Source organism: Conger conger, chromosome 2, assembly GCF_963514075.1.
Source record: "Conger conger chromosome 2, fConCon1.1, whole genome shotgun sequence".
Classification (NCBI taxonomy): Eukaryota; Metazoa; Chordata; class Actinopteri; order Anguilliformes; family Congridae; genus Conger; species Conger conger.
Genome location: NC_083761.1, coordinates 49962520 through 49985818, shown reverse-complemented (window position 1 = coordinate 49985818; position 23299 = coordinate 49962520). Strand labels below are relative to the sequence as shown.

At 42.6% G+C, this 23299-nt stretch overlaps 2 protein-coding genes across 5 annotated transcripts in view; both read left to right on the top strand.

Annotated features, from left to right (window-relative positions):
* LOC133116958 (serine/threonine-protein kinase TAO2-like) overlaps positions 1 to 14750 on the top strand; it is a 41467-nt gene extending 26717 nt beyond the window's left edge. For 3 of the 4 annotated variants that reach the window (XM_061227014.1, XM_061227021.1, XM_061227005.1), the window contains 4 exons: positions 83 to 322; positions 8681 to 8893; positions 11743 to 11925; positions 12005 to 14750. In XM_061227014.1, the coding sequence (XP_061082998.1) occupies positions 83 to 322; positions 8681 to 8893; positions 11743 to 11925; positions 12005 to 12874 (1506 nt within the window). In that variant the 3' untranslated portion in view covers positions 12875 to 14750. Of the gene's footprint in view, positions 1 to 82; positions 7647 to 8680; positions 8894 to 11742; positions 11926 to 12004 lie in introns of those variants that run through there. The other variant, XM_061226998.1, reaches the window with a different exon arrangement.
* A 1253-nt stretch (positions 14751 to 16003) lies between these two features.
* On the top strand, positions 16004 to 23239 carry cdipt (CDP-diacylglycerol--inositol 3-phosphatidyltransferase (phosphatidylinositol synthase)). Its single transcript, XM_061231054.1, has 6 exons — positions 16004 to 16263; positions 16734 to 16868; positions 18068 to 18221; positions 18328 to 18409; positions 18525 to 18606; positions 21601 to 23239. Exons 1-6 carry the CDS (start codon positions 16221 to 16223, stop codon positions 21744 to 21746), a joined length of 642 nt encoding a protein of 213 aa, XP_061087038.1. The 5' UTR covers positions 16004 to 16220; the 3' UTR covers positions 21747 to 23239.
* The last annotated feature ends 60 nt before the right edge of the window (positions 23240 to 23299 follow it).

The window sequence follows — 23299 nt, the reverse complement described above, 5'->3', positions numbered from 1 at the left end:
TTGTTTCTCTTTGCGACTGTCGGTTCCTTTTCTTCGTGGAAGCAGAGTCTGTGTCTGACCCAATGCCCCCGCCCTCCCCCAGGACCTGAATAAGAAGCAGACGCAGAAGGACCTGGAGTGCGCCATGCTGCTGCGGCACCACGAATCCACGCAGGAGCTAGAGTTCCGGCAGCTGGCCTCGGTGCAGCGCACGCGGGCCGACCTGATCCGCACGCAGCACCAGACCGAGCTCACCAACCAGCTGGAGTACAACAAGCGGCGCGAGCAGGAGCTGCGCCAGAAGCACGCCGTGGAGGTGCGCCAGCAGCCCAAGAGCCTCAAAGTGAGTGAGACTGAGCAGCGGCAGGAGGGGCCCGGGGAGGGGGACCAGCCCGACGGAGTGGCCGGGAGGGAGGAGGGAGGGCCCCTCGCCCCGGGAGGCGGGGCGGAGGGGGAGGAGGGCGGAGGAGAGGACGGTAGCGCTTCGAGGGAGGACTCGGAGGCCCCGGGGGCGTCCGGGCCGAGGGACGCGGAGAGAGGAGAAGACCGGGGCGGGGAGGGAAGGAACGGGGAAGAGGAGGGGATAGCAGAGACTGAAACGCGGGAGGCGGAGGAATGCTGGGAGGAGAGCCGGCCCACCGATGGCGCCGGCACAGAGAGGGGGAGAGAGGGGGAGAGTTTGAGCCCCGGAGAGCAGGAGACAGAGGAGGCCACGGTGGCTGAGGAGCAGTGGAGAGGCGGAGGGGCAGGGAGTGGCGAGATGTTGCTGGAGGGAGAGGAATGGGAGGACGAAGAAGGGAGCGAGACTGAAACGGAGTCGGACGTCGATGAGGAGGAAGGCCGGGGCGTGGGGGACGGCTGTCCCTCGGAGCTGATGTCTCTCTCCGTGGAGCAGGGGAGGAGTGCCGAGCGGAGGAGGAAGCGGGAGGCCGACGAGCTCTCCGAGTTCTACTTCTCCGACTCTTTAGATTTGGAGCCCCCTCCCCTCCCCGCCCCTCCCCCTCCCCAGCCCGGCCAGCTCTCCCTCTCCTCCCTGCTCTCCCACTGCATCTGCCTCCTGCTGTCCCTCTCCGCCGCCGCCCGCCCCTCCCTCCCCGTGCTCATCCTCCTCTCCGTCTTCCTGCTCTCCCTCCGCCGCTCTCCTCCGCTCCCCTCCCTTTCCTCGCTCCTCCTGTCTGGAGAGCTCGCGCTCCTTGCCCTTTTCTTCTCCTACCTCTTCCTGCGGTCCTGCTGCTCCATCTCCCTTACCCTCTACCTGTCCCTGGCTCTTTGGGGCTGTGGTCTCTTCAGCCTGGGTCTTTCGCTAAGCCTGGGCCTCTATTACATCCCCGTGACTCTGGTCTCGGCCTCTTTCCTCAGCTCGCCCTCCCTTTTCCTCTCCCTCTACCTCCTCGTGGTTCTGGTGGTCCGCCCCGCCCGGGTTTTCCTTCAGAAAGCCCCAAAGAAACTCAACCGCCTCTGGGTCAGATTTCTGTTCCGACTCCCCAAGCCCTTATTCACGGTTTGTCAGTCGCTTCTGGGCGGTCTTGCTGAGAGGAGTTTGTATGACATGTTCCCGAAAGCAGGCAGGAATTGGGGGGTACGCCAATCCCAAATCCCTGTCCCCCTCAGGACCCTCCCCATGGAGTATCACTCCAGGCAAAATCGAGGCTCTCTGGCTTCTCGATGTACGCTTTGGGTCAGGCGTTTTCTTAGGCGCCCGATAGGGGTCCTCGCTGACTGGGCAAACTCTGTAGTGCTGAAGCTGGCCAGCCGGGTCCTCAGAGAACTGCCGCAGGGCTACTTGGCTAAGCTGAGAACCTTTGGTTTGTTGAGAGAAGAGCGAGCCAGCAGGTTACCCAGACTGTTGCCTCGTGAGGTGCGGGAACGGAGAGAGAGGCAGAGGAGGCAAAGAGAGAGGGAGAGGAGGAGGAGGGAGGAGAGGGACAGGTTGTTTCGAGATGGGGGTAGGTGGGAGTGTGGGTTGAGACGAACAGCTTCAGGGAGAAGCGTGAGAGGAAAGGTGGTTCCCTGGAGATAGTATTAAGAGAGGTTTGTGCGAGTGTGATTGCAAACGTTTCTTTCGTTGTCCGTCTGTACGCATATGCATGTGTGTGACGTGCACTTTTGTCTCATTCTTAAATCATGATTCACTGTTGTTGGATCCAGCATCAACCCCAAAAGGTCCATCTTTTCGACTGAATATGAATGTTATTTTGAAAGTCTATATGTCGTTCTGTATGTGTCAGTGGTAGTTTGTGAGCTGGAAACCGAAGAGGCACTGACCTTAACTTAAAATCAGTCGTAACTCTCAACATATTCTTATTAACTGTCTTTGATTAACAATCTGTTTTGTTATCCAACTAATTCACTGAATAACCAGTACAAATCACTAGGATGATACCAATATTATGTTGCAACGGCATTACTGCTCTTTACATTATAAATCTGTGCCGCATTTCTATATACTGTGAGCACCATAATTCATTGGACAGTGACACAGAAGGGGACTGTAGGCTTCAATTTCAGGGTATTTTCATCCATATCATATTAACCATTTAGAAATTATAAAACCATATATACATAGCTATTCATAACTCTTTCTGTTCCTCAGGCTTTTCAGTGGTTTGCATCTTGTAGTGTGTACCCTCTGTAGTCCTGCTGGTGTAGTTTTCCATGTATGGTAGACTTTAACACACCTGCATCCAGGAGGATTTTTGATCTGTTAGGCCATTGTCACCATAGAGAGTATCCTCGGGTCATCCACTACAGTGGTCTTTTTCTGTCAACTGGGTCTTTTGACTTAATTGAGTTCACCAGTTGTTTTTTTTCTTGTTAATAATGAACCAAACGGTTGATTTATTTGGGCATGCCCAGGATTCTTGCAATGTTCCTGATTTATTGATTGATTTCTGAGCCATATGACGGCCAGCTTAATTTGAATTGACTGCGGTCTTCCTCATATTGTCACACTCCCAACAATCTCCAAAGGCAATTGTAAGTCTAGAATCAAGACTAGACATCAACAGCTTTCTTCTGCATTTACTAATGACACAAATGAATATACCTGCCTGCATGAAACACATCTGTGAAGCCAATTCAACATATACTTAACTTAAAATTTGGGGACCATTTCTAAACTGTTCATCTGATATGGCTGAAAATACCCCCAAATTAAAGCTAACAGTCCACACTCCTCATTGTCATTGTATCCTTGACAATGACAGAGTACAGAACCAAAATAATAAATGTGTCATTGTCCAGTGAATTATGCTGCTCACTGTATCTGTAGGTTAAACCTTTGGGCAATAGTGCTTTGTATTTGGCCAATTTCTGTGAATATGCATTACATAAGATGTGTAATCTTATCTTTTGGTATTGGTTCTGCTTCCAGTTGTTGGATTGTTAATCAAGCTCCATAAACAGAATCGGGTTGAGTGCAATGATTACCTTGAAGAGAAGTTTTGGGGTGGCTTATCCAGTTAAGGTGCCATTCTCATTGTAGTCTATGGTCTGGGGCCACATCCTGGTAGCACCCCAGGGGTTAGGGCCAATTAAGTCAGCGGGGATCCGAGTCTCAGCTTTCTCCTGCTGTTCAGTTGGGTGCCTGTGAGTCCACCTGTGAAGCTGTTCACAAAGTGCCTTCCTCCAACTCCTCTCTCAGAGGGGAGCTTGGGCTTGACTGCACTCTCCTGAATTTATATCGGGGACCCAGTCATTGGGGTTATTGGGCTTTCCAATTTGGGAGGGGGGGAGGGGGTAAAAAGATGTTTTGTGCCTCCTCTGTGTTACCGGTATGTTGTATGTGAGATTGAACATGTACTCATACAATGTTCTCTCTTCTCCCCATTGTCTGTAGCTCAGTGTAGTTCCAGCGTCCATCCATATTCTGCTTTTTGTAAAAGTGTATATTGTTTCCAGTTTATTTTGTTATTCTAAAAGAAGCATGTTGTATGTATGGTTACTGATAATGCCATGATGGTGTAATGGTGGATGTTAAATGTGATTTTATCTCATGAAGAGGCCTTGAGGTTTTTTCTCCTCATGATATCAATTGACTTTTAATGTGGTTGTCAGTTATGAAGGCTTGTCATTGGCACAGGAAATTACATACCCATAACATATTGTAATATTGACACTACAGGGTATGCATCCTTATTAACGGTGCAGTGCTGATGCAGTTGACAAAGAACCAGACTACTCCCAGCCCAGATATTACAGCTGCCAAATTCTATACATGACGGATTTAACAATTCAAAGACTTGAAATTTCTTGTCAGACAGGTTACCACCTTAATTGGAATTTAATTCTCTGTCAGTTCATTCAGAAGACTCTGAAGTTCGGGAGCGTCAAATGGATTGCAGTCCTTTATCTGCATCATATAGTGTAGGGTTAAGCACTGGGTAGAATCAGATTGGTGGTTTGGGAATATTATTTTTATTGTTATAGTTTTAGTTAATATGTATTCCAGTTAAAATGTGAATTTACTCCGAACAATGTGTATAGCCTGATCACCACAGTGTCTTCAGTGTGTATTGCCCCCCCTCTTTATGCCTCCTTGTTATAATCACTCATTTTTTACTAAGCATCAAAGGAAACGTTTAACTGTTATACAGTGCAGACCGTGAGTATTTGGACAGTGGTACAATTTCTGTTCAATGAATATGAGGTTAGAGTGCAGACTGTCACCATTAATCTGAGGGTATTTATGCCTTTATTGGGTGATCTGTGTAGGATTTGCCCATTTTAAGGGACCAAAAGTAATTGGACAGCACAGGTATAAGAAAGCTTTCAGTGTCTAGCCTTCATTCTAGTCCTTTGATTGCCTTTGTGTCTGCTGAGTCCTGAAAAAAAGTAGACCGAGTAGACTATGGTTGACTTGTATCAGAGTGATGCCAAGAGCAAAGTGTGGAGGGTTAAAGGAACTGCCCAAGAACCAAGCACCCCCTGTCATCTGTGAAACATGGTGGTTTGGGTGTTTGGGCATGTCTGGCTGCCACAGATGTGCTGGCTCACTTGTCCTCATTGATAATGTAACTGCTGATAGCTGCATCAGAATTAATTCTTAATTCTGTCCAATTGAATCTCTCCAAATTCATTGGATGGTGCTTCATCCCACAGCAAGGCAATGATCCCAAACATGCACCAGTGCTCTCTCTTCTTAATGATATTCCAAATAGCTTGTTTCAGCAAGCCTATTACTAGGCCTATGTTTCTTACTGTAGTTTTCAGAATGGCTTCCTTCACTTACATTGGCACAACTCTGGTACTCCTGTTGATAGACACCAATAACAGGCTCCAAAGGCAATCAAAAGCCCTGAATCAAGAATAGATACTGAAAGCTTTATTATTCCTACACAAAGGAAGTGATTGAATACAATCAGAAACAGCTGAGAAAATGGGCAGACTATGTGTACAAAGGGATGTAGTTCCGACACGGATCATACGTTATGGAGGTAAATACCCTCAAATTAATGGTGACAGTGTTCTGTCATTTCAAACCCAATAGTAGTAGTACTCCGTACTACAGCTGTAGTACAGAGCCAAAAGAACAGAAATCCGTCCGAATACTTACGGACCGCCCTGTATGCGTGTGCCTAATTGATTTTTGAATCTGCCGGATTGATTGTTCATTTCAGCACATTTTGTTCATAGTGAAGTGAACAGGGCCTTTTATTGTCACAGGCCATAACTTTGCTGTAATATCTTGGTAGATTTGCAGGCTGTGACCAGATCATAAGCTGCAGTGCGCTAGTTTGGTCTAGCTTCCAGTATACTTATCGTTCTCCTAATAAGCCCTGGCATTTGATTTCACTCCAGACTAAATGGCCTCATCTGTGCCCAGTCTTCTGTTGAGGTGATGTGGTGCTTATGGAATGGTCTGAGACATGCAAGGGTATCGTGCTCAGTCAAGAATGTTACATTATTGCATAATACAGTCAGGCTGAACATATTTCATCATTATGCAGATTCCTTCCATTTAATTTCCCCAAAAACATTCGGTGTCAAGTTTCTTTTGGTGCTCAGTATCTTAATGTAATGGTCACCATATAGTGGTCTTGTTTTTCAGTGGGCCTTTTTAAAATTCTGTCTTCAATGTTCAGCTTTTTGGAGGGATGCTTAGGTAACACTGAAATTGGAGAGCATCCCTTTGTTGTCATAAGTGTTTGATTTGCAGGTATTAGGGGGAAAAGTTGATGGGATTCGGCAAGTAAAAGTATGAGAATACATTTTTCAGTAAATATGCATTATTAGCCAGTACAGAATCATATGATTATGATAATTATCTGTCGGAGATCATTATCATAAGGGTAATTTGTCTTGAGGGTAATTGGGACACCAAAGAAGGGGAGAGGAGGAAGATGATTCGTCAAAATGTGTTTAAGTTTTTTAGAAGATAAACATTTCTCTTATTGCCCCATTGGCAATAATTCATATTTTCAAGTTTTACCATGTAAACAAGTGTTTGTTTTGTTGTGCAATTTTTAATGAAGTAATATAAGTTGTCTGTTTTAAACTGTTCACTTGGAGAGTTGGCTTGTTTATACAGTTTCTCAAATATGCAAGGAATACCTCCATATCAGTAAGATTTAGGAATGATTCTCTATTTCAGCTATTTATTCAAATAGTTTCATTTCTTCTTTTAAAAGATCTAAATATTGATGATTAATTTTATATATATACAAAATATGCAAAACATAAAGACAATCTTTATAGGAATTGAATGTGTATTGAAGTAATTGAAGCCATAATTGAAAGCAATAAAATAAACCAAAAATAGAATTTGAGGTAGTACAAAGAAGCATAGCCAATGAAGAAACTATTAAATTTGTGAAGTTTGCACTGTCTTTCACTTCTTAAATACTTGCCTTTGAGAGACATTACTTAAGACTATGAACACTTTAGGAAAATGGAGAGTATAGTTTTTTTTTTTTTTTATGTTCCTGTTATGTTCTGTACAGGGGGAAAAGTTTTCTTGTTTTTATTCTTCTGTAGGAATCCTGCACTCTTTCAAAGTCCTCACAAAGCCATAGAAAACAATTCAATGAAAAATGAGTTCAGAAAAGGAAAAGACCAGCATAGTAATTTCACTAAGTATCAACAAGTGTGTGGTGATCAAACACAGCATTGGAAATTGGAGAGAGGCAGAAGGGAGGCAGATTTAAAACTTTATTGTGTTTTGAAGTGATGTATTATGTATTCATGTTAAATAGTGCATATAAGAGTGCAGAATTGCTACTAAGATGTGGGGACTGAATTGTGTGTACTTTTTCACTTGAAGTATGTATTACAGTGCCCAGATGTGCAAGAATTTATGCCTGTCCATCTTGTAAAAGCAGAGTGCATTCGCTTGAATCGAGTCTGCACTAGAATCCCTAAGCAGTTTGCTGTTCATCAGTTTCTGTTCACTGTGAATGTACTTTATAAGTTCATGTTATTGTTATTTTTATAAGTTCTATTATATGTCTTGTTTTAATGTCATTTATTTGTGTTGTTTTTAATATAGAAACATTTATCTATGTGATGTGTGCAGTATTTATATGATTAATGCTGCACTGTTTGTGTGTGTGTGCATGTGGCCATTTTGTCTGCATTTCATCATTTGTGTGAGTGTGTAAGTATATGCAATATTTCATTATACTTACAAATTTCCTCAACTCAGAAATAAATGTTCTTTTGTTAAATCATTTTAGTTTGTTTGTCTTGGTCATTTTTAAATTTATATTTCTTCATTTGCCATTTCTTTATCTTTCATTATCATTTTGATGTATTTATTTCTTCAAGACTTTGCTATACAGATGAGGAAGAAAGTCTAGTGCTAAGAAATGTTAGAACACTGTAGGGACCAATCAGATTCTCCCTGCCTCCAGTATTTGGTTCTAACCAGCACATTGTACATACATCCCCCCCCTCCCCAATCATTGCTCCACCTCTCTCTTTTTGTCTTCTCTCTCATTGTACTTAAAAATATATATATTTCTGTGCTCTTTGACATTCTTGCTTTCTAGTTGGAAGATTAATGTCCCAACTTCAGATATGTTGCTTATACATTATCACACAACTGTTGCTGCACTTAAAGGGGATAACTGCTCGGTCTGATTGTGCTGCTGTACTCCATATTTTCTCTACACCCCGTTTCCTCGAACACCTCCTTCTGTGTCAACCTGGTCTTAGCATCGACCTGACTCAGACCTTTCAGAAGTGTTAATCTTTAAAAACATAATCTGAACAGTCTGTGGAAGCTGAAGACATCAACAGAGGCACGATAAGTGGTGTATAGCTTGAATCATATGCACACACAATGTGGTTGGTAGTTGTTTAAGGTCAATGAGAAGCCATCTTGGTGCTTGCCGTAGGAATGTACTAAACTGTGGTCTGATTAATTATTCCTAATTAGTCTCATGTATTCTGTGCACAACCTATTGGTCAGAACCAAACTTTAGCTCTGAAATATTGGAGTAGAATCTGCCTTGTCAGTACTGTTAAAGTTTCTGTGTAAGCCTCACCTGCCAGCTCTTCGCCCCTTTTAGGTTTCATTTTAAATATTAACCCTTGCTGACAGATTTTGACTTTCGACAAACTGTAAGTAAGGGATGGTTTACTTTCCCCCACTCATTTTAGCTGTGGAGTGCCTTGCTGGATCTGCTTTCCTACATTGTTTCTGCACATACACCGTTAAGGGGAGGAAAAAAAAAGTCTGAATGCCTCTCTTTCTTTCTAGTCCAAAGAGCTGCAGATCAAACGTCAGTTCCAGGACACGTGTAAAATCCAGACCCGTCAGTACAAAGCGCTGAGGAACCACCTGCTGGAGAGCACGCCTAAGGCGGACCACAAGGCTGTGCTGAAGAGGCTGAAGGAGGAGCAGACCCGCAAGCTGGCCATCCTGGCAGAGCAGTATGACCACTCCATCAATGACATGCTCTCCACACAGGCTGTGAGTAAGGCAAGGAGAATCCCTGTCTGCGCCCAACACAACATCCATCCACTCGCATTGCACTTTACATTGTAATATTCCCATGGTTGTTCCTGAAACTGGAGAGCTTCAGTAACCACTAAGTTGCAGAGGCAGCCACATTTTTAGGATGCTGTTTAGCCATTCATAGGTGCAACACTAGTTGCTGGAATCTATAATTAGGGACAAACTGGAATTATTTATTGAAAACAATAACATTTAAAGGGTAGTTCATGCCTGACAAACCTTTTGGCATTCTTTGATGAAGCAATCAAGTGTTTTGATGATAGCTGGTTTTATGATAGTGTATTCCTAGATTTCCAAAAAGCATTCGATAAGGTACCACATGACAAGCTCATTATCAAAATGAGAAAGGTAGGAATTGTAGGAGCCATTTCTAAGTGGGTTCAGAATTGACTACGAGAAAGGACACAGAAAGTAGTAGGAGGGGGCCTTATCCAGGGGAGGGATCAGTGCTGGGGCCATTGCTCTTCCTCATTTACATAAATGACCTAGATACATAGCCAGGAGTATTGATTATAAATCTGAGGAAGTTATACTCACCTTATACAATACAATACTCTTGTTAGACCACACTGTACGGTTCTGGGGATCACACTATAAGAAGGACATAGTGGCATTAGAAAAGGTTCAGAGAAGGGCAACCAGATTCATTCCATGTATAAAAGGATGGAAGGATGCTTAATCTCTGTAAACTAAGTAAAAGGAGGCTTAGGGGGGATTTGATTGAGGCTTTAAAAATCATTAAAGGGATTAACAAAGGGAAGTATAGGGATTTCTTCAGGTTGAGTTCGGTTAGCAGAACGAGAGGACCCAAATGGAAATTGGCACGAGAGGACTCAAATTGAGAAATTCCGTACAGATATTAGGAAGTATTTTTTCACACAGCGAGTAGTCAATATGTGGAATAGCTTGCCAGTGCATGTAATGGAGGCAGAAACACTGGGGGTTTTCAAGACCAGGCTTGATACGGTGTTAGATTCTATTTAGCTTTTAGGCAATTTAGGCAGTAGGTACACTTAGGGGTAGGCAAAGGTGAGCATTGCTGGGCTGAATGGCCTGTTCTTGCCATTACCTTATGTTATGTTATGAATCATACAATTAGGATGGGGTTAAAGTGCACATTCTCAGATTTTATTAAAGGATAGTTTTATACATTTTGGTTTCATCATTTAGAAATTACTGTGGTATTGTACATTTCAGGGTACCATAATCTTTGGGACACATGTTTGTAATTACTTTGTTATGCAGGTATAAGAGAGCTCTCAGCCCCTAGTCTTTCCTATGTCTTTTGATCACCTTTGGAAACTTTTTTTGTTGTTTATCAACATGAGGACCAAAACTGTGCCAATGAAAGTGAGAGGGCATTACGAGGCTGAGAAACGAGAATAAAATGGTTAGACATCGGCCAGACATTTGGCTTACCAAAATTAACTGTTAGGAACATTGTAAAAAAGAAAGGGAGCACTGGTGAGCTTACTCATCGCAAAGAGACTGACAGAGACCTCCACAGCTGATGACATGATGAATTCTCTTTATGATAAAGTTATTCTGTGAAACATACACTTTGAACCCAGACTTCCAAGCGATGTAGTTTGCTTAAATTTAGCTTTCAACGCTCTATTTAATAGGGAGCAGTATACAGGCGGTATCATTCAATGATACCGCCTGTATACTGCTCCCTATTAAATAGAGCGTTGAAAGCTAAATTTAAGCAAACTACATCGCTTGGAAGTCTGGGTTCAAAGTGTATGTTTCATGATTTAAATACATAGCTATATGCTAAATACAATGGGATTTCAATTTGTAATGCATTTAGCGTTTTTAGATCGGCAAGATTTCATGCAACCGATGTCAAGCACAATTGGGAGGGGGAATAACCCATGGGTGCGAATGTTTTGGTACGTCCCATGATACTGGCCAGCCGAGGATGGAAAACATCATCTTTGTTATTGTGTTTGCTACACAAATCTACGGAGCCCCCAAAGTCCCGAAAAGTTATATTTTTTATCTTGCGCACACAAGATAAGATCAAATTGTCAAACTGACCGTCATCTTGCCAGAAGTACAATGATGAAACCAAAACTGACAGCAGAAAAAGTGTTAGCGATGGTAACAGGAGTCCCAGATAGCGAGGTCCAAGAACCGGTCCGGTGTCGCTTGCTATCTGGGCCTGAGGCTGGACCATATGACAAGAAGGTTGATCGTACCTCTTTGGTGCGCTCTATCGGCCAGTTTGAAATTTAGAAGCCCAGCAGCCGCCATTCCAGAATGTGCCGTGCAGATTTCTGTACCCTCAGTTCAGGAGTGAACCAGGGTGCAGAGCGGAGTGACCCCTCCTCATGTAAAATGGCAATAATAGTTTCCAAAGGTGATCGAAAGACGAGTGGAAAGACTAGGTGCCAAGAGCTCTCGTATGTGCATTAAATAGGCAATTCAACACGCCTGAGAAATTTATGTATAAACACCGCTGTAATTTATACAGCGTATAAAAATTTCCTTCAATAAAATCTAAGAATGTGCACTTTAACCATGTGATAATTGTGTTATTCAAAATCTTAAAGTTGGCAAATCGAGACAAATGGGTCTTTGTCCCAAACATTATGGAGGGCACTGTAGTATTGTTACTATTAAGAACTAGTTTTATAAAACATCACAAAGAGAGTAAGAGGTGGGTTTGACCAATACTGAATAGTAAGCATGACTGCTCAGATTCCGAGAAAGGTCAGATATAGTGTATGTGAAACCAAACTTTACACAGATACCACACCACCAGCTGAGGGATGTGCCCCTCCCATCTTCTCCCTCAGCTGCGATTGGATGAGTCTCAGGAGGCCGAGTACCAGGTGCTGCGCATGCAGCTGCAGCAGGAGCTGGAGCTGCTGAACGCCTACCAGAGCAAGATCAAGATCCACACCGACTCTCAGCACGAGCGCGAGGCCAAGGACCTGGAGCAGAGGGTGTCCATCCGCCGGGCGCTGCTGGAGCAGAGGGTGAGGCGCGGGCCGGAGTGCGCTTCACAACATTTTCAGCGTTTCGTGTTCTGTACTGACCTCTCCCTCCCTTCCTCAGATAGAGGAGGAGATGCTCTCTCTCCAGAACGAGCGCTCGGAGCGAATCCGGACCCTGCTGGAGCGCCAGGCCCGCGAGATCGAGGCCTTCGACTCGGAGAGCATGCGGCTGGGCTTCAGCAACATGGCGCTGACGGGCATCCCCGCCGAGGCCTTTAACCAGGGCTACCCCAACCCCCCCGCCGCGTCAGGCGGCTGGCCCTCGCGCCCCGTGCCTCGCTCCGGCAGCCACTGGACGCACGGCGTGCACCCCCAGAACTCGGGGGCGCCGCCCTCCTGGAGGAGCCAGAACAGCTGCAGCGGGAGCAGCGGGTTCGGCCGCGCCGAGTCCGTCTCCAGCCGGGAGGGGGGCGTCCATTCCTCCCACTCCTCGGCTTCCTCCTCCTCTTCCTCCTCATCCTCCCACCACCACCACCACCACTACCTCCAACAGCACTACCACCACCAGAGCACCCCGCACCTTTACCGGGAGCGGGAGAGAGAGCGGGAGAGAGAGCGGGAATGGGGGGGAGGAGGGAGCCATTTGTCCCACTCCCACGCCCACTCCCACCACTTGCCCTCCCACTCCTCATCTCAGTCCCTGGCCCTCCTCCCACCTCCGCCTCCCCCACCCCCAATTTCTCTCTCCTCCTCTTCCCCGCCCTCCTCCTCCTCGTCCTCCTCCTCTCAGGGGGGCTACAGTGGGAGCGGGGGTGGTGGCCTGGCAGTGAGGGGCCCTAGTTTGATGGCCCTGAGGAACAGCCCCCAGCCCCTGAGGAGAACTGCCTCCGGTGGGGGGCCAGGGGGTTCTGGAGGCGGGGAGGGGGGACTGAGCCGGAGTACCTCGGTCACCTCTCACATTTCCAACGGCTCACACCTCTCATACTCTTAGAGAGGACTAAAAGGAGAGGGGAAAGGAGGAAAGAGGGTCAGGTGGATAATAGTGCTGGTGGCTTGAAAGAGAGCAGGCAACATTTATATAACCTTCATACAGACACCAAACACTGTTTGAGAAGAGGGCATGGTGGCGCCAATGGAAATCTGATATTTTGTGGACTGTTTTTTAGTAGTGCAGAAAAACTGAATGGAAGAAAAAGGGATGTCTGTGAGAAAAGACAGAGTAGAGATGTCTCAAAAGTACAAAGGGAGATATGCATTGGAAAGAAATGCTTCATGTAAATAACTTAACAGTGGAAAAATAATTGATCATTATTAATAGCAGTGCGGTTTGTTGAACTTGATGTGGGCAGAGGCGGTGGGCTGATTTTTAAAACCGTTTTAAGTGTGTAAATGAAAATAATTACACTGCCATACAGTGGCTCCGAAAACACCTACTACATGTCCAACCACTGCCTTTATGGTTTCTTAATGGGGTGCTGCCATGGTGTATTTTATTGTTGGCCAAACAATAAATTATAGATATGTACATTCATGTGAATATACTGAATGCTTGTAAAGCAATTTGGCACATTCCCCCCATATATTTACCTACTATTAAAAGGCAAGCATTTCTGTGACCATGAAAGGACAGCTCCCCAGTATTCTATTACAAGCATACTGAGTATATGTATACATGACATATAGATGTATGCGTCTATGGGAGTTGCTACAATGCATGAAATTAATGTACAAAGCATTTGTATACATAAGTATACACATTTATATATATATAGTACCTGTCAAAAGTGTATTGACAGTAAGCATTGTTCACTGTCTGACACTTTTGACGTATATTGTACATATATATGTGTATATAAAAGCACTAACTCTAAAATATGTCGATAGTAATAATAGTAATAATAATCATTGTTATCATAATTATCCTTATGATGATAATGATGTGTAATGAGCAAAACACAGAATGGGAACACTTTTAAAAAATATATTATTACTACTACTACTATTACTGCTACTACTGTTATTACTACTGCTACTAATTCAATTATTATTATTGTTGTTGTAATTATGTATGATGTACACCAATTCTGTTATTTTTAAATGTTCTTTTAAAAATGCCAATTTTGACCACTAGGTGGGGAATGTGTGACGTGTGACTAATAGAGAGATTTAAGAAGAGTAGGAAAAGAAAAAGTAGGCGTTTCTAACCCACCGGTCCCTGTTAAACCTCAGGGTATGAGCCAGGAAAATGCATTGTGAAGAGTATGCAGTATGTTAGCACCAGTATTAAATGTGTACAGTGCAGTTGTAGCTATATGTTAAAGACTACAATTCTGTCTTTTTTCCACAATCACCCCAGCTCAACAAGTGTCGTACCTTTATGTCAGTCTTCTGACACATTTTTAACAGCAAAGGCAAAAAAAAACTAGACTGAGTCCAAAGTACAGACTGTTGGAAGTGAGCGAAACAAGCATATTCACGTACCAGCAGTTTTCCCACGTCTACCAGTCATTTAAAATACATACAGGTTGTATGCTACAGTTTCAATGTACCAGTGCCCTGAGGGTGTGTGGTCACTGTATTTCACTGTGTTCTCAGTCAAATATGGTGGATCTCCTTAGAAGTATAGGTACTGCAGTTTAATATAGAAATAACGGTCATTCACGCATGCTGTCCAGGATCAGGGTCAGAGGCAGGACCGGTCAAAGAGATTATGCTGCTGTATCTCTTCTCATTCTCTGATAGGAGGCATGGAAGAGTTATTGGCCTTTAGAAAATGGCACATGGAAACTGAATATTAAAAAGCCTTGGGTTTGAGGGATTCTTTCAAAATTTGTTGTACAGGAAGTAATAAAAAATAAACACAAGTATATATATCGTGCTTTTCTTTGACTCAACACAATTTTGTCCATGTAGACATAAAACGGTTTAAAATGTGTTTTTTTTTTTTTTTGGTATTTAAGACCAGGACGCTGTGATGAACACCTATGCTTTTGTTCCAGGTGCCATGGGAGCTTTAATGACCACAGTGGGTCAGGACCTTGGTTTTACCTCACCCAGAAAGATGGCACCTTCTCCCACACAGTATGCAAGCATTAGAATTCAGTGTGATCTGCAAGGCCAGGATTTGTTGCCAAGATGTGGGAGGGGGGCGGGGTATCCACCCAGCCCTGTGAAATCTGTACTCTACTCATTACTGATATTTTCATGAAGCACGAAGATGGCTGAAAATGTACAGAATCACTAGCCTGATGGCATGCCAATTTTTGCTCTTCATAATTTGTTATATTTGAATTAACACAATTTGAACACAAATTAACACAGATATGAAAATAGTGTTCCAGAATGTAGATAATCATAAGTCAATTGCAATCAAGTGTCATTTTTAAATGAAGATGGAAGCTCTTGTAAGCTCATTGGGAGGGAGCATTGTTTTGTTATTTAAATATCTTGGACGTGATCATTAACACCAGTACGTTCCAAGATATTTAAATGTAAAAAAACTAACCCCACTGTATGCAAACTAAATGGTAACTGGTTGGCATTTATATAGCACCTTCATCCAAAGCGCTGTACAATTGATGCTTCTCATTCACCCACTCTCACACCAATGGCGGTTGGCTGCCATGCAAGGCAGCAACCAGCTCCTCAGCAGCATTTAGCGGTTAAGTGTCTTGCTCAGGGACACTTTGACACACCCAGGGCAGAACTGAATCGGCAACTGTGCGTGTGAAATACTGCCAGACTGCTCTTGCCTCCCAAAGTAAACTATTACACTATCATGATTTATGAGTTCTGACAAACTGTTTCAAAAATGTGATGCATACCACATACCACCGCGTCTCATTGTTTCAAATTAATATTAATATTTTTACATTAAATGACACATTTCTTGCACTGAGAATAGAAGTTCAACCCCGCCCCGCGTTCGGGTGGAATCATTGCGAGGAAATGTAGTTCTAGTTCATCTGCCGGCAGCATTGCATAATACTTCAAACAAAGTGTAGGTAGTCTGTGGCTTTTCTAACCAATTTTGTACACGTATCTCTTAATCTTAACGTCAGCCACGTAAGGCAATGCCGATGCCTTTTTAAGACTTAACGTCAATAGCATGAACCACGAACCGACGAAACGCCTCAACGAGCCCATATGCGTCATTCCACTTAAAGGGGATGTTCGGTCCTTGTACGTTCAACCGCGCCGGATGTCGTCTCCTACTTGACCTACTGTCAAAAATACAACAATTCCAAAGAGACCTTCCTTAATACCGAGTAGAGATAAGGAAAGATATTTCCAATAAGCGCTAACATCTCTAAACGAACACATCTACGGGTGCTGCTATGGCTGAAGAAAATATTTTTCTTTTCGTCCCAAATTTGATTGGTGAGTTCGAATTTGTTCACCATGTGATAGCGAGCGAGCGAGCTAGCTAGCTACCTGCTATTGATAATTATAAATGGCAGCCTACCTAAAATTTTAATGATATCCCGATTAGCTAAGATTTCAAAACACGACAGAAACAGCGCTACTGAATGTGTAAATTATAGGTTAGGACAAGATTTAACTGTGTTTTTCCTTACGCAGTGCAATCTTCAGAGTAGAAAGGCGTTCATTTGAAGTGCGTTTCCTTTATTCGCTGATCTTATTTTCATCATATTTTCTGACCCGGAAATCGGTAGTTACATTAATTTAGGAAGTTGTCTTTAATCAGTCATTACAATTTAGCTTACTGGCTTGTCTTATAAACATTCCATCTGCCACCGTATTTTGGGCAATATATTGACAACCTAATTTGATGTTTGTTGTGCGTCATTACAAAATCATACCCCTTCAACATTTCTTTCCTCTCACAGGCTATGCCCGCATAGTTCTGGCACTGCTGGCTTTCTACTTCATGCCATGTTGCCCAGTTCTAGCAGTGCTCTGTTATCTTGTCAGTGCCCTCTTGGATGCCTTCGATGGGCATGCTGCTCGTGCCCTCAACCAAGGTAACTAAGTCTGTGAGGGCAATGAATAAGTTCAGCATTCTTTGTTGACGTGTACTTGTCTATACCTAAATAATATTTGCATCTCTTTATATTTGCATATTTCTCAGCCAAGTTTAAAGTGATTTAAATTTGGGGGCGACATGGCTCAGGCAGTAAGCGCAGTCGTCTGGCAGTCGGAGGGTTGCCGGTTCGATCCCCCGCCCGGGCTGTGTCGAAGTGTCCCTGAGCAAGACACCTAACCCCCAAATGCTCCTGACGAGCTGGTCGGCGCCTTGCATGACAGCCAATCGCCGTTGGTGTGTGAGTGTGTGTATGAATGGGTGAATGAGAAGCATCAATTGTACAGCGCTTTGGATAAAGGCGCTATATAAATGCCAACCATTTACCATTTCATTATTGGAAAAAAGTAACTTACTACATGAAAATATTTTAATATTTCCTAAACAAGCAATCCATGAAAACATAAGAAATTATTTAATAATAATAATTTTAAACATTCCTAACTCTGGGAATAAGCTAAAGTAATAGTTCAAACAAATTGATGTAAACATGATTATTTTAGGAAAGAACCTGGGCAAAAAAATTACAATTAATTTATGATTGCACAAAACATGTCTATAACAGTGTTTTACCGGTAATATTTTCAAACTCCTAATATTTCGAAGGCATGACACTGACAAGGAGTGATTGCATAAAAATGCCTACTCAATAACATCAATACCAATATGCTACTTGCTGAACAACAGATATTGTAACTATAGCACACTACCTGAGGAATGATATGGAACATCGGCTACCTGTAGACAGAGTTGCCCGCTACTCTGTGCTTTTTCCAAAGTCAAAAAAAGTAAGTTTGCGGTTTTCGGCTTTTTTCAGGTAGCCTATTCAACTCCCAGCCACTGTCCGCAATCGCAAAATCCTCTCCAGTCATTCAGGCTTATTTGTCTGGAAAGCTGGCAATAGGCTACCACTTGTTGAACTGACTTATCAGCATCGCTCACTGCTTTGTATTGCATTCATCATGGAGAAGAGATTACAGTACAGTTATTTAGCTGATGCTGATGCCAAAGCAACTGCGAATCCCCCCTGGAGCAATGTTGGGTTAAGGGCCTTGCTCAACTGCTGACCTTATTGTGGCTACACGGGGGCTTGAACCTTTTGGATAACATTTGTGTTTATTTGTTTATTTTGAAATACAGCTACTAAGTTTGGTGCAATGCTGGACATGCTAACAGACCGCTGTGCTACTATGTGCCTGCTGGTGAACCTGGCTATGCTCTACCCGTCCTACGCCTTCCTCTTCCAGCTCAGTATGAGCTTGGACATCGCAAGTCACTGGCTGCATCTGCATAGGTAACCCAGTCAGAACACCAAAGCTGATCTATGGATATGTGTAGTGAGATGGTGTTCACATTTTGTTTACGCTCTCTGTGTTAATTCTCTTTCATTGTTTTCTTAGTTCAATGATGAAGGGAGCTTCAAGCCACAAGACGATTGATCTGTCTGGGAACCCCATCCTTAGGCTCTACTATACCTCCAAGGTATGAAAAGCTGGAACAAAACTCTTTACACAAATGTAAACCATACACCCAGGCATACACAAATACACACAATGTGAGCAGTTGTATACTGTGCTGACTGTTGTTTCTCCCCCAGTCGGTGTTATTTGTTATGTGTATGGGCAATGAGCTCTTCTTCTGCCTGCTGTACTTCATGTATTACATCGAGGAGACACACGGTGAGTTACCAGAAAGTTACCAACCAACAAGATTGTTTTTCTGATTTGAATCATCAGCTCTCACTACATCTATTTACCTAGTCTACTGAACTCTACTGACTATTTGCATAGATTTACCAACCTATACTATGTCTAGAACTATGTCCCTTATCCAGTTTTTCTTAATACAAACAGTTAACAGTTTCCATTTCCCTCTTGTGTCTTCAACTTTGGTGTTGGCATCACACATTATGTTTGTTGTAATGACAACTAATACAGTTTGCAATCCGACTGACGTATGGTACCAGTATACTCTAAATTAAAGAAAATAATTTGTTAGAAACAACCTAAAAAACAACAAGACAAAAACAAAAAGACGCTGTGATTTCAGATTGTATGTCACGGTGTGTGCGAGCCCCCAGGGCAAACCGCTTGCAAGCAGTTCTCAAGTTCACACACGTCCCCTGGTATACAATTGATCCATCCAAATATCACATGGTTGGTTTTGTCTCTGGTATCAGGTTGTGTCTAGATGGGATAGGCTACAGGAGATGTAATGTAGTGGTGCCCTGCCCTATATGATACAATGGGGGAAATAAGTATTGAACATCAACATGTACATCAACATTTTGTCCAGTAAATGTATTTCCAATGAGGCCATTCAAGTGAAATTTGCACCAGACTGTGGAATTAACTCAAGAAGTCCAGACAAAAAATCTAAACATTAAAGTCCATATGTAAATAAAGTTATGTGTAATAAAGTGGAATGACATAGGAAAAAAGTATTGAACACACTAACTGAAATTAATTCAATACTCAATGGAGAAGCCTTTGTTTGTAATGACAGTTTCAATGCGCTTTCTGTGTGAAGTAACTAATCGCCCGCAGTATTCAGGTGTGATTTTGGCCCATTCCTCTACACAGATTGTCTTTAAATCTTTAAGATTGCAGGGGGCCCTCTTGTGAATCTGGATCTTCACATGCTTCCAAAAATTTTCAGTTGGGTTTAAGTCAGGTGATTGACTGGGCCATTCCAACAAGTTGATTTTCTTTCTCTGAAACCAATTGCGAGTTTCCTTTGCTGTATGCTTTGGATCGTTGTCCTGCTGGAAGGTCCACCCACGTCTCATCCTTGTTCCTTCAATGATATGAAGTCTGCCAGTACCACGAGAAGAGAAACAGCCCCGCGCTATGATACTTCCACCTCCAAACTTCACTGTTGGTATAGTGTTATTCGGGTGATGTGCAGTGCCATTTGTCCTCCAAACATGGTGTGTTGTGTGACCGCCAAAAAGTTCAATTTTCGTCTCATCTGACCAGAGTACATGCTCCCAGTAGTTCACTGGCTTGTCCAGATGTTGTTTGGCAAACTTTAAACGAGCTTCAACATGTCTTTTTTTCAGTAGTGGAGTCTTGCGGGCTGAGCGTGCACAGAGGCCATGGCGGTGGAGTGCATTGCCTACTGTCCTTTCTGTCACAGTTGTACCTGCTGCCTCCAAGTCTTTCTGGAGTGGTCCTTGGCTCTTTGGCTACTCTTCTAAGTATCCTTCTGACTCCCTGATCAGAAATCTTGCGAGGAGCTCCTGTGCGTGGCCGGTTGATGGTGGAGTGATGTTGCTTCCACTTACGGATAATGCCCCCAATGGTGCTTACTGGAAGATTCAGAAGTTGTGAAATTACGTCTGTAGCCAATTCCATTTTCATGTTTTGCAACAATCTGGTTGCGAAGGTCTCAAGAGAGCACTTTACTTTTACCCATCATTAGATGTTTCTTGTGTGGCACCTTGGTGACAAAAAAAAAAAAATTCATCAATATATTCTAACCCAAGGCGGCACGGATGGTGCAGTGGGTAGTACTGCCACCTCACAGCAAGGAGGTCCTGGGTTTGAATCCCGGGCGGAGTTTGCATGTTCTCCCCGTGTCTGCGTGGGTTTCCTCCGGGTACTCCGGTTTCCTCCCACAGTCCAAAGACATGCAGGTTAGACTGATTGGAGAGTCTAAATTGCCCATAGGTATGAGTGTGTGAGTGAATGGTGTGTGTGCCCTGCGATGGACTGGCGACCTGTCCAGGGTGTATTCCTGCCTTTCGCCCAATGTATGCTGGGATAGGCTCCAGCCCCCCTGCGACCCTGTTCAGGATAAGCGGGTTAAGATAATGGATGGATGGATGGATATTCCAACCCAGCTGACATTAATTAGCACAGATTGGAGGTAGAGTTGCCTCCTAATTAGTTATGGTTTTCAGCTGGTTCCTTGCCTTTCCTTGCTGTTTTTCTTAGTGTGTTCAATACTTTTTTCCTGTTTCATTCCACTTCATTACACATAACTTTATTTACATATGGACTTCAATGTTTCGATTTTTTTGTCTGGATTTTTTGAGTGAATACCAAAGTCTGGTGCAAATTTCACTTGAATAGGCTCATTGGAAATACATTTACTGGACAAAATGTTGATGTGTTCAATACTTATTTCCTCCATTGTAGTTTTGCCATGTCAGAATATTTCAATTGTATATTTCAATTCTATTTTGGACAGAAAAGGACATTTTTTACGTAGTTTCATCATCTTTTGTCTTTTTGTCCAAATGAAAAGGACATGGAATTTGTATTGACTATACTTATTAATGGAAATGACTAATGTAATGTAATGATTACGGTGTTTGGCGACATGTTCACTGGTGGTTTTTGAAAAGTCTGAACATTGTTTAGATTATACTCTATCATTATAGTCTACTATCAACACTGTTTGTTGCCTAAATGTATATGTATGCACTTAAGCAAGTTGCTGTGCTAAATGTAAGTGTAGTGTTTAACTAAAATCATTTGCTAGTTATCAGGTTGAAAATGGGCAGTATATATTATGTTGAGGTAAACAAGACACATACTCGCACACAGTGCCTCTCTGAAGAGTAACAGGATATTTACCTCAGGATCCTCTTCCTCCTATTTATTAAGTGTGTGTGTTAATATGTGGCTCCCTTTCCATACATGTATGTTCTTTTGCTTCTTCTCCAGTGTGGCTACAGGGACTGCTGGTAGTATGTGGGGTGATATGTGCCCTGAAATCTGGGATCAGCCTGCTGCATCTCATCACTGCTTCCAGGAACATGGCTGCCATTGATCTTGCTGACAGGGAGAAGCAAAGGGGCAAGACTGAGTGAAAGAGGGGTATGGGGAAAATAATAAAAGCAGTGGACAGTTGGGTAGATAAGGGGGATGGGGAATGAGATTAAAATGTATGGAAAGGCCAATACATTGAATAGGCATGGTTATGTAGTAGAAGGAACAAAATTGAGTTTTTGTGAGAGGCAGGATGGAGAAAATATCGGGACCATTTAAAATTATACTGTAAGTATTTATTTCTGAATGACCACTAGAGGAGTATAGTCTTGTTTTATGGCATAATTTGAGAGTGAATTTATTCTTTTGAAGTGCTACAATGTTCAAGCTAATCTAGTTATCACATTCTCCATGACAATCCATAATATTTGTGGAGTTCCATGTGCTGACAGCCTCTACACATTTAAGAGTACTCGCTAGTTATTGTAGGATGAACAATTGGTTACTCTTCAAATTATTTTCAAAGAAAAGTTTACTGAAGATATGCCACAGTCTATTCATTTGCAATGTAAAAGTACAATTTTACTGAAACTTTTAAAACAGTTTAAGGATGAGAATGTAGAAATGTTATACAAATGGGAAGACTTGACATTATTATCATGCTTTTCTAATGTAAACTGTGAAAATTGCCAATTGTGTGCCCACTTTACCATATTGCAGTTTAGATAGATTAATTTGTAACTTTTTTATTGTTTATTTGTTTATTAACCCCCCCTTATCCGGATTAAGTTCAGCCTCTCTTCAGGCCCAAATTATAGCGAAAGACTACTGTTATTTGAAGTTTTGTTGTTGCTGTTCTTTTCATGATAATTCTGTTTGGTTGATATTATAAGTAGGTGTTCTGGGCATGTTTGTTTTGTTTTAGATCATGTGATGACAACAAAATGCAGTTATTACAGTACACATGCATTTGTACTTTTAGCGTCACATTTGTCACTGAGGAACATAAATATAGTTTGGGAAAATGGCATCAAAAATACAATCCTACACATGCGCACCCATCATGAAAAGACCAAATTGCTCACAATCAAATACAGATTGTCTGCAAAGATATTGGATTCATACGGGGACCATTTGGAATGGACTGGCTTCTGCTTGTGTGCCACAATGCAAATTTGGGTGTGTTCTTATTTCTCATTACAGTATTCAGACTTTGCTTAAATGGGAATGGCCTTTCAGAAAGATTTGACCACTCCATTTCTTCATGGTCACAGTCCAGAATCTCTCATAATCACTTGAATTCATCCAGGGCTCCAGGACTAGTACCATCTCTCCTAAACAGCATTTTGTTGAGAAATCATTCTATAATGATTTTATAGATAAGTCCAAGTTTGTTTTGTTTTTTGCCATGCTGATCTTTCAATGTATTTATTTCCTAAGATGTACTTTATTTGGGAGTATATGAATTAATATACAGATAAAGTTTAAGCTTTTAAGCCGTTTGGTGCAGTGCTTCAGTCATGCGGTTAAACTTTTGAATGTTTCAAAGTATGGTAAATGATGAAGCCACAATAAACACAATCTATGAGCCAAAGTTGCAATTTCTCATGTTGTGTGTGTAGTAGCCTACCTTTTTTGTTTTTATTAGTTTGAG

What these genes read in the sequence shown, in the direction of transcription:
- cdipt (XM_061231054.1), top strand. Translation starts at nt 16,221, where the DNA reads ATGGCTGAAGAAAATATTTTTCTTTTCGTCCCAAATTTGATTG. An exon ending in TGCTCGTGCCCTCAACCAAG is followed by an intron (nt 16,869 to 18,067) that starts GTAACTAAGTCT and finishes TTTGAAATACAG; the next exon opens with CTACTAAGTTTGGTGCAATG. An exon ending in GGCTCTACTATACCTCCAAG is followed by an intron (nt 18,410 to 18,524) that starts GTATGAAAAGCT and finishes TTTCTCCCCCAG; the next exon opens with TCGGTGTTATTTGTTATGTG.